Source organism: Erithacus rubecula (genome assembly GCF_903797595.1).
Source record: "Erithacus rubecula genome assembly, chromosome: 2".
In the NCBI taxonomy this organism is placed as follows: Eukaryota; Metazoa; Chordata; class Aves; order Passeriformes; family Muscicapidae; genus Erithacus; species Erithacus rubecula.
The window spans coordinates 80,638,376-80,650,560 of NC_136685.1; the positions used below are offsets into that span (position 1 = coordinate 80,638,376).

The 12,185-nt window shown below is 33.9% G+C and overlaps 1 protein-coding gene across 2 annotated transcripts in view; it reads right to left on the minus strand.

Moving 5' to 3' along the window:
• Positions 1-12,185, minus strand: part of BTBD9 (BTB domain containing 9) — a 112,636-nt gene that overhangs the window by 85,613 nt on the left and 14,838 nt on the right. For both annotated transcript variants that reach the window (XM_079329332.1, XM_079329331.1), the window contains exon 7: positions 11,722-11,841. In XM_079329332.1, the coding sequence (XP_079185458.1) occupies positions 11,722-11,841 (120 nt within the window). The remainder of the gene's footprint in view (positions 1-11,721; positions 11,842-12,185) is intronic.

The following is a 12,185-nucleotide window of genomic DNA, read 5'->3' on the forward strand; positions in this document are numbered from 1 at the left end:
GCCTCTTACATGCTGCATCTTCCATAAAAAACATATCACAGAATCATCCCAAAACACATATTACATTTTTAACTGAGGTCCTGTATTTGCCAAAGTTAATACAAGAAACAGGCCAATCTGGGCAGAGAGTTTATATTCCATGCATTGCTTTATGCAATTTTCCTTAGCCTATGATTTGGAGGATTCCTCAGCAATAACTTTTAAAAGAAATCTGCACTAAATTAATTTAAAGAACAGAATAAAATGTTCCATCAACTCCCCAGTTGCTAAATGCCTTTTTAATTTTATGCACAATGTTATGTTGTATATAACTTGCATCTTTTGAGAATTCCAACTTAGAAACTGCTCCTTAATTCAAGAAGCCAAAAATTTTGTTAAAATGTTGCAGAAACAAAGTATTCTAAATATGCTGCTGACCTCAAATATTATTATATTTATTTGCATACACCTATGGGATAAACCACTTAGGTGTTAGATGTTATAGTGCCAACACATGTCCACATGCCAGAGGATGGTAAAGACCCTTGAGTTATCTTCCTAGGAATCAGGTGATGCATAGATGGTGCAGAAAAGGCATAGGTAACTACAAAGTTTCCATAATACAAAGAATAAAAAAAGTATTACAGAGTTTGAAAAAATAAATTTTCTAGCAGTGAACAGTAGCTTCTGTTTAAAAGATGGATTGCACTCTCTTCTGTGCAAATTACCTGTGAGTACAGTGAACCCCTTTTACTTTACTATAATTCAATACTCGTGAACATGTCTGACAACTGTTGATGATACAAGGAACATTTTCTTACTACTAATCTGCATTATGTCAATCCACACCAAGAGGATAAAATACATTTATAGTCTCTAGTTTCACCCAAGAGTGAACTATTTCAATTTCATTCATTTTCACTCCAAAGAAATAATATAGATTTGCTATATTGAAACAATTTGTTTCCCTTTCATTTACACACTTATCTATGAAGGCAAGAAGAAATATGACACAGGAAGTCATCTCTCTTTACAGCTGTTACATGTGTTTTATAATTTACTACAAGCTGGAATCATCAGCAATAATGTCTTCAAGCCCTTCATCCTATTTTGATCTACTGAAGTTTTAAAATCAGTTTTCATCTAAATATACATTAAATCATTCCCTTAAGAATAAAAGGGGATGAAATAATATCTGAATGAGAAGAGTGTCAATGCATATATATATATATACAGTGTTTCATACAGATTTAGTTTTCCTAGCAATTAAGTAAAAATCAAGAATTCTCTCGTAATAAAACAAAGCAAAAATAACCCCAAATAAAACATTAACATCATTAGCAAAACTGAAAAAAAATAATTGTCCTGCTATTAATATTACAATAAAAAATAATAATAATCCTAAAAAGCCAAGTGCAATAGAAATTAGAAGAAAATCCTGCAGATAAAAACCTTAGTAATATGCACTGAGGGAACACAACAGATATATGAAAACACCCTAAGGCACAGTTAAGATTGATTGTATGCCTCAATATTATGTACTCATAATTTAGTCTTACGTTTTTCAAATGTCCAAGTACGTGACACTTAAACCCATAATTTCTAGTCTAAAAAGCTTGTTACGTATTACTCTTTTCAGTTATTGCTTTTGTAACTGAAGTTATTTTTAAACTCTGTTATCCAAATTTTGGTGGTATAAAAAGAGCAGAGGTGTCAGACCAGTTAATGGGTAAATAAATATGTAATCTTAGATCACATGGAAAATTAGTGAAAATACTCCACTACAAATCCTACGCATCTGAAGAATCAAGTAAAGTAAACTGCAAAACAACTGAAAAAATTCCCCTTTCAAATCTTCATTGGAGGACATGAAAGAAAAAATGATTTTAACTTCAGAATGTCTCACTAATTTTTAAGAATACAGTTCTAGTCATGAACTTTAAAAAAAAAAGATTAAAAATCATGGCTTTTTTTTTCTCCATCAAAATAGATATTGTGTAACTTTAGAAAATTTCCTGGATCGGCTTAGAGAAAAAAAATTTTGGAGAAAATAAACAAATCAACACCCAAAAAGAAACAAACCAACTAATTAACCAAGCAGAAAAACCCATCTCCCTCCATTCGATTTCAGCTTCTAAAGTATATCAGAAAATTAATCTTTGCAAACCATGCATCGAATTAAAAGGAATACTACCAAATTTTACTTTTAAAACTGGAATTCTCATGTGACTCACCCAGTTACTTACATAACTGTGTGAAAGCCAAAGAAGTTTTCATTTGTGAAGTACTGTCAATATCAATAAAAACAGAAGTAGTGGAATCGATAATCTTGTTTTTAAGTAGCCTGGGAACTAAACAAGCCTAAGTTTTTGTTAGTCTCCAAGTCTGCAGATGAAAGTAAACTTTTTTGGCTGGTCAAATGGCAGGAGGGATCACTGAAATACTGCACAACATTGGGAAGGCTGCTGAGAACAAAACACCGCTGCTCTGTCACTCTGTTACAACTTGCTACACCCAAATCTCAAATGCTCACATACAGTTCTGGTCTCCATACCTCAAGGAGTACATACTAGGGTCACAGAAGGTACAGCCAACATCACCTAAAATCATAAAAGCAACTGAACAGATGGAATCAAAGAGTAATGGTTGAAGGGTCTACACCTGACATTCACAAAGGCTTAGCAAGAGTCAAACAAGTGAATGCAGTGTTCTCATTCACCAGATGCCACAATACTGGAATTAGAAGAAACAAAATAGCAAAAGAATTGTCAAAATGAATAAAACTTTTTTTTATGCAGTGGTTAATGAGTTTTTGGAAAGTGCTGCCACTAAAACCTACAAGAAGTTGATAGTACCCCAGTCAGAGAGGGACCTTAAATAAATGAACAGCCAAGCAAAGAATATGCATTAGCAGGCTCAGTGAGAATGAGGATGTCTGTGCTCACAGCCTCTCCCTGACCAGCATCTCCTGCTCTCGAGGTCACACTGGACACATGGAGAGTTGCCCACTGACCTTACTCAACAGGGCACTTACACTGTTAATGAAAGTGCAGCTTGATTAGCCAACTTTGCAATTTGCCTTTAACAGAGACAGGGTAATTAAATTGAACAGAATACAGATTTAGAAATCAATATTTAATACACCTTCCATCACAGCTGTTATTCCCCAATACAAATGAGAAAGACAATGGTATGAAGAAAAGTAATGAAACTACTACTTTATTGATCACTTAAGATGTTACTCTCAGTATCTAAAATTTCCAAGATCTTTATTACATCTGCTGTAAAGTAAATAAAAATTTGTCCCAGTCTTACAAATGAAAAACAAATTTGAAAGTGTAAAAGCCATTAAAGTTGCTTTGCAGTAAAAATCAAAACCCAAATGCAGAATCTGGTGTTTTAGAAAAAAACATTTTTTCTTTGTTTTAGGAAACATTACAAATAATAACTGCTTCTAGTACAATAGCAGTCTAAAAATCATAAATCCCACGTGGCTTTCCTATCATTAACCCTACCATAAAAAAACCTATCTTAAAACATTTTTCACTTGAAGAGATTTTCCCAAACATTGTATTTTTTCTGAGTAATAGATATTTCTTCCACTGTTTTCTTTCCTTCATTCACTAATTTCTGTCAGTTGAAGAGACTTATACACATGTTCATGCCTTATTTTCTACAAATTTGATTCTCTGTAGCACACAACTTGTTCAGTTTGATTCTTCATTTTCAACTGTTTGTATACTATCTTCTTTCATATTAAAGAGTGAATATTCTTTTTAAAAACTATTTAAAGCTGCATGAAATGGAACCATAAGCCCCATCCTCCCAATTGAAACTGAAATGAGAAAGAGCAAATACAAGTCAAGAATCTTAGCTTCAAGATGAGTTTCATGAGCTTCTTTTGAAGAGAAAAAGGACACTGAAGAGTAATTTACTTTAGGGCTTTTCTACTCATACACTTACCTTTCTGCTACACAGAAGATAACTTGATGTTTGTGAACAATGAACCAAGTTTAATTACTGACAAATTTTCTTTACTGTAAAATTTTTATCATCCAAATTATTCCACAGCTAAGACTGGCCTAATGTTGGTTGACAGATGGCTTTATAAATGTAAGTCCACAGAAGTGCGTTACTTGGTTCATGTAAACAATTTGAATATTTTTCATGTGTAGTTTTAAGTGTGGTACAGTGTTTCAGATACACACGGGCAAACCGTGCTCATTATCTGCTAAGAAATGGGAATACAGAGAAATGCTGTACACAATGGCATCCAACAACTTCAACAGATGCCCATCATGGATCAACAAACTAAAATAAACCAGAATTCTTACAAATTTGCCAAAACATTATTTCCTTTTGGAAAAGCCTGTCTTTGTAAACGTGTATGGCAAGTTTCCACAGTTAATTCTAGCCCTTGGAGTGCAACAGAAAACACAGAATAGAGTTTAAAGAAAAGAAGTGCTCAAGATGCCTTTTAAACACACTCGTCTTACGCAACATTAACTTTAAAGTACAGCTTGCTGTAGATTTATCATCAACAATTTGATAATTCAGCATTTAGATGTATCTTTATGTATCACTGTCAAGAGGAACAATTGCTGATAATTTTCACCTACATCAGATCTCATTTATGAGGTGAAACACTGAAAACAGACCTCAAGACAATTTAGAGTTTAAGAGACTCAAAATTAATACCTCAAAACTCAGACTAAAGAAATTCTAACCATGCTACAAAAAACCTACTTATTATTATGTCAAACATGAAAAATATGCAATCTAGGTCTCTAAAAAAGTTAATTGCTTCTTCTAAACCATAAAGCAAAAAGAAAATAATAAAATATATATTTTTTTATAATTCCTGTCCAACAAACTGGATTGGCAGGCTATCCCCATTTCTCAGGTATTTCTATACAAGGTATATTGACCCTCTACATACACTTTTTGAGACAAATACTCATTTTCAGATGATATGTTGTCTGGCAGGTTGTCATTGACAGCTTAAATGCACACTAGCTTTTTTACTTTTCCTCAAATCTGAGTTGGGCTGTTTAGGTTAGGATAATTGAAATTGCTATGACAGACAGGAGAAGGAATCTGAGAAGAAAAAAGCTGGTTTATCAAAGTTCTTGATGAAAAATATTATTGATTATTCCTGTAGAGAAATGAGCTTTTATATCACTAGGAGCACATTTGGAGCTGAATTTAGAAGTGTAAGCTCAAGATAAAAAGTATACATAACCTGAAATGAAGAATAAGATCTTTTAAATCAATAAACACTCTAACTCAGATGAGGCAATAGCTTTCTTGATCCTGTGTAGATGATCTACATTGTTTGAAAAATCCCCAACTATTACCTTTTCTTAGGAACAGAAAAAACACCAGAATGAAAACCTACTGGAACACAGAAAAGGATGTTTAAACACTGATAAACAGAAAACTAAGCAGCATCTATTCACTAAAATGGAGACTACAGGAAACTGTTTCCTCCTATTTCACACTTAAACGGCAAAGTATTGGAAACATGCCAATAAAGACTCCTAAATATGACCACATCTTACAAGAAATAATGATGAACTCTACTCTGCACCCCCAAAACACAAAAAACACCAAAAACTGCTGGCAATGAAAATTGATTTTTGGAAATAATGTCAGTGAAAAGCCTCAAAGTTCTGGAGTAACATTTCAAAACTGCTTATATTACTTATTACTATGCTTATGTAACAAAAATCAAGATAATTTTTACTTATTTTTTGATATTTATTATTAATGTTTTACTTATAGTATTAGATTCAGGAAAATATTTTAACATTTCAGTTATCCAGAAATAAGGAAAAGCTAATTTCAATTATGCAACAAGGTTGGAATGTCTTCCTAAACTCACAAACACCAGCATTATCTGCAGTTAGAAGTAAAATATTTGCACAAAAGTCAATGCTTCCCAAAGAACGGTACAAATAAGGTAACTAATCAACATGTTGCCTGTGCAACTATTTGTAGTTCTCAGATGCAGACTGAGGTAAAGATGGTTTCAGTTACCCAAGTTTAATCATTCTATTTGCAAGAAGTCCTTTTATAAGGATACTAAGGACATACTGATGAAAAAATTTTCACATATTTTTTAGACTGATGGAATGCCTTACCAAGCTCTTGCCAGCATCTCTTAGTCTATGTTTTCTAGTTAGATCAGTGATGCAGTAGGGCTCCCTTTTAAGTTAAAACAATATTCAAAAGCTTCTTTTGGATGTCTCCACACTTTTTCTGAACACCACCATTCCTTACTGGGAAAGGGGAAACAGCACATAAAAAGCACTCCCAGTGCTAAATTAGATCTGCAGACATTGCTTTCCCCTCAATTTAGTTCAAGTACATGGGACAATGCTTCAACTGCATTTTCCTTCAAGCATTGTCTCCTTACTTGTTTCAAAACCTTCTTAAATCAAACCACATTTGGAATGCCTTTTGGCAAGTTACTATCCACTAAGATTCCACCAAGCTCAGGAAAACTGCTAAATGGCTATCCATGACAGATAATGCCAGAGACCTGCTGGTCAGGCTGAAAGTGAGAGTAAGTGCTGCTTAATCAGCAGCGAATTTCAATGACTCTCCCAGAGACAAAGAAAAATAAAATTACTGCAGCACCACCAGTAGAAAGCATAGTTATCTGAGGCTGTCTGATTAAGACCAGAATTAAAGAAAAATGTTTTGTCTAGCCTACACTTGAAAAATCACAACTCCTCGCATATCATTTCATACAAAATAATTATGCACAACTACCAGCATTTCTGAGTTTAGAACTGCCTTAGTTCTGAAAAATTTACTCTTCTTGCATTTTTTTCAATGTTCAGGAGACACGTCTACGATTTAATTTGTCTTCACTCAGGCGGAGGATTACAAATGGTGTAATCATTAGTAGCAAAAACTGTTGAAGCGCTAAACAAAAAATCCACCCAGTATCATCAATGCTTAATAAAAGGGAAGGCTACTTTCTCTGCACCAACAAATACATTTAAAATAAAAATACACCTTCTAAAGTAAAATAATTCTAATGCCAATTTTCTATAGCAGACAAGTGCTTTAAGGGAAACCTAGATCCCTTATATTACTATTAATTCAACACCTCAAGATTTTTCATCTTAAAGCAGATTTAAAAAACAGGAAAAAGAATATGCTTAAATAATTTCCCACATTTACAGCATGAGTCTAAAGGCATCCATCAGTTCTCTTAATAGAAACATACTTCAGAACCAAATGTTTATGCAGTAATAATTAATATTTCCTTTTGATAAATCTCATTATTATAATCACAAAAAGAGCTAAGACAAAAATAACAAATACAGAGAAAAACTGATGCCTTTACCCTTCCAATGTATCTTTGAGAAAGTTGGTATTACTGTCAAAATAGCATTGATTTCAGACTACAAGTTGGTCTGGTTAGGGAAACACTTCCCCAACCAAAACACAGAATCATCCAGTGTCAGACTAAAGATGAAAAAAGAATTGAAGGTTTCCTTCTGATTTTATGTACTAACTCTATAGCATAAACAGCAAACCAGAATGATTTAAAAAATCTGGGAAGTTTAAAACAAAAAAAGCACACAGTAGATATAACACTTTAATCAAAGGAGTGTAAACACAAAGAAATTCTTTTAAACCTTTATTGGAGTGACACCTTGTGGCTACATTTGCCTTATTATGAAACCTCAAAATTTTTCAACTTCTTGCAATTCTCTTAATGCAGTTCTTAAAATACTGTGGTTGAAGACAAAGTAAAAAGATGAGGTCACAAAATAAAAATGAAAGGATGAAAAAATGAGAAGGATAAAGCAGAAAATAGCAATACCTGCTCAAAAACCTTTAGTGGCTTTAACATTCACTGCTACAAGAAGAAGATGGAATAACTGTGAACCTGACACTTGCTCTTAACTTCCACAGGAAGATGATTATATGAACATCTTCTATGTCCTGTCTTCCCTCTAAAGAGTTTTCAGCTCCACATGAAAGTGTAAACAAAGAAAACAGAACAAGACGAAATTCTAAAAAAAAGCACTACTGTATCGGGAAAAAAAATGCGGGAAAATCTACCCTGTAATCTCTTACTTGCTTTTTCTGCTTAGTATATGACTGTTCAATTTTCAAAGATGGTAGAATAAAGTATTCTAAAAGTATTTAAAGCAAAAATTAAAAGTCTTAAACAATTATGTCAAGAATCCCCCCCATATGTTACACTCCACATTTTCTTTTACTAAAGCCCTCTAAATACAGTAACACCCTCTTGTTATACTGAGCTTTGTACAAATTAGCCTGTTTATCTAAATCAGGAATTATATATTCTACAAATAAGTCATCTGATGTGAGTGAGAAAGCACAAACAATCTTCTTTTTATTCTAGAATTTCAGTCTTTGGTTATTACCCTTTCATTTTTTTCACCTATTAATCTAACAGAGGTTATGGCTGGCCTAAGTTACTCTGAACCTATTAAGACAGACTGGAGCACGTAAGTAACAGGAAGAAGCAAAGAGTGTAAATAATCTTATCACATTACTTGACTTTCCCTAATCAGTTTGAATGGTTTGATACGTGCTTTGCCAAGTACAAATTATCTTTCATGGGAATGTCCCTAACTCCAACACTACTGTGAGTATTCCAAACCACTCCATATATCAAAAAGATCAAATCATGATGGAGACTTTGACACACATGACAAATGACTCATTTAGGAGGCTGAATCGGTCTTAATTCACTGCAGTGTAAATGAATACTATGAATGTCAAATGAATGTTTTATTTAACAACTAATGGTGAGAAGGTTGTATTTTTTCATCCTTATGTGAAAAAGGCATTGATTTCAGAATTGAACATGGATAGATTTGCTTAAGAGGCAATTTACAGGTTTTCAAAAAGACAAAACCCTCAACCTGTATACATGCAAATAAAAATTTTTATGCCCATGGAAATATTTGAGTAGCTTCTTAAAACTTAGATGAACATATCAGTTCAGACATTGACAGCTCTCCCCCTTTACAACTAATATTTATGTGAAAGGTAACTCAAAAAGGCAACTAACCTTGCCTAATAATGCAGAGCTCATATCCTGTTTATGATTATGTTTGAACAATTGTTCTAGTGTATCAGACAACTGGCTGTCCTTCAACAATCTGTACAGAATCTGGCATGTTCTACTCCTCACTTTGGAAAAAGGCACACAAATAAAAATAACCCCAGTCAATAATACTACTCTTCAATTCTTTGTTGCACCTCAAAAGTACACCTTACACAGTGACCCAAATAAAGTACTTTGAGCTAAAATAATTTTTTTTAATAAAAAAAACAAACCACCACCTATCTGAAGTCTTTCCTGGTACAGCATTCAGTCCATGATTATCTACTAAAAATGCATTCAAATAGTAAGACAAAAAGAATAAAATGCTGAAACTAATGGCAAGAAGACAGAACATAACATGATGCTTCCATTCCTCTGTACTGTTGCCCATTAGCAAGAAAATTTTGGCACTGGGACTTGTGACACTAAAACAAGACTATACAACAGAAGCAGCATTGAGCAAAACTGAGCATATAAAATGCTTGAAACATATATGTCCCCTTGATAAGCATGTACAACATGCCTATGAAACAGAATATCAAATATTCAAAGAATACATTCTGACAATCTCATATTTAGTTCATATTTTAAATCTGTGCTCACAAGACTAGAGAGCATCTCATTTTTAGGTGACAAGAAAACATTACGTATATTAGAATTTCTGTTTCGTATATGTTAGTATACTAGAATAATTTAACTCATTTAAGTAAACTGAACTACTTTAAATACATTATCACAAAACACTGAAATTGGAGACAAAACAAAAGTTTAGTAGTCCTTGCTTACTTCTTTCTGAACAGAATATTGATTAAAAGACAGATAAATAAGTCTCTAATACTAATATCTATGTGCAGATAGCCTCCTCTGCTCAAAGCCCCTCTCCTGAGGGCAATTTGATGAAAGTTCCTGATCAAACAAGAGTCAACCTTCAAGTAATACCTAACTATTTACATTAATATAATTAAATAAAAAGTTGTTAATGTGGAACTCCTCAAAAATTTGTCAGCAATTTTACATCTCTAATTACATTTTAAATAGTCTTTTCTTCCTACAAACAGGGGAAAAATACAGTAAAAGAACAGTAAATTTGTAGCCATTTTTTATTAGAAAATGCTAGTCAAATGCTACATTCATACTGTAATTTAGGCTCCAATTCACTGATGTAAATAATGATTACAGAATAACCTTATCTAAACTGTCTTTATTTATTATGGTGACTCAGCTGAAAACTCATATTTTGCCTTGAGGTTACTGCTCTTTAACAATAAGTGGTCACAAACTTACATTGCTACATTACTTTCACTTTAGCTCTTCCAATAAGCTGCACCTCCAAGAAATTCCCTATCATTTTGTGGATATGATAATGAAGAACAGAGATTTATAGAAAAGAACAGGATTTCTTTGGGAAAAAGAAAGCACTTCTCTCCATGGGGATTCCAAGAGTTGCTGTGGCAATTAAAGTTAAAGTCTACAGAACAATTATTACAATACATGCCATTTCCTCTCAGGGTCAATGACCCAAAACCAAATGATGACAGCATCTTTGATATCTGCAGGTTGTATCCTCCCTATCAATGAGCTCAATTCAGGTTTTGAGTGAGGCTGCTTCAATGTGATCATAAACTTCTTGCAGAATTCCCAACACCTACAGTTAAAAAAAACATCATCGCTTTAACAACAATTAAACCCATCTAGTCATTTTCACAGAATAGCAGAATCTCAGAATATGCTGATGTGGAAGGGACCCACAAGGATCATCAAAGTCCCTGTCCTGGCTCTGCACAGCACCATCCCCAAGAGTGACATCATGTGCCCAGGAGCAATGTCCAAATGCTTCTTGAACTCTGTCGGGCTGGTGCTGTGATCACTTCCCTGGGGAGTCTGTTCCTTGGCCAAGGACACTGTCACACCAAAGCAGAAATCAGTGCCTGCCTCTCCTCTTCCCCTCACAAGGAAGGTGTAGCTGCAATGAGATCTCCCCTCATTCTCCTCTTCTCCAGGCTGAACAGACCAAGTGACCTCAGCTGCTCCTCATACAGCTTCCCCTCAAGGCTCTTCACCATCCTCATTGCCCTCCTTTGGATGTTCTCTAATTGCTTAATATCCTTCTTATATTGTGGCACTGAAAACAATATTGGAGACATTCCACAAAGCTCCTTAGTTCTAACTTTCTCCTTCCTTCCTTTCACAACTATTTAAAATAGTGCAACAGTAGAAAATATATAATACATAAAAATACATTTTCAAGTTCTATAGTAAGTATGTAAGTCCATTAGAAATGTTTAGGCAGTCAAGGAATGATGCTTACTACTGAATGAAAAAACTGCTGCATCAGCTGCAAAAAAGGTGGATATGACTCAACAACAACAAGGAAAAAAAAAAGGAAATACACAGCTATGGAAAAAGCAGTTTTCAAACCAGATGCCTACATTGTGTCAACTATATTAATATTAGAAAAGGATACGATAAACTATTACAAAACTATATAAACTAAGATAAGCTATTCTTTAGCATAGCTGATAAAAGTTGAGATATAACACATTTTCAGAAATACATAATGAAGTAGCAAAATCCAGCAAGTGATTCTGGTGCCTACATTCTTTACTGTCAGACACTGTATGTTACACTGATGAACCTACCTGCAGACACGGGCAGGGAAATAGAGGTTCTGCCAGGACCGACAGAGGTATTTCGAGTGATCAATAACCCGAATCCAGTCCAGCTCATCCATGGACACCTCAATGTAGTAGGAATAGGACCTACGGATTATCAAAAAACACTGGTTAGAATACAAGTCAACAAATTTTAGGTATTAAATTTTCCACTGTCTTCTGGATTTTCAGTTGTGTTGAAAACTGTTTGCTCTTACCCAGATCCCTATTTTCTAACTAGCTTTGAAAAGAAACTCTCACAGTTAAGATGTATTTCAAAATTATTTAAAACATCCAAACACTCACAATCTACAGTCATTAGATGAGACTACTATGCCTCAAAAAGTGAAATGGAGACTTTTGACTCTGTCATAAAAGTTATCATTTGTATTCACTCCTTGTGAAATAAAACTAAACTACCAGTGACACAGTACTATTTCTATTGCCAAATC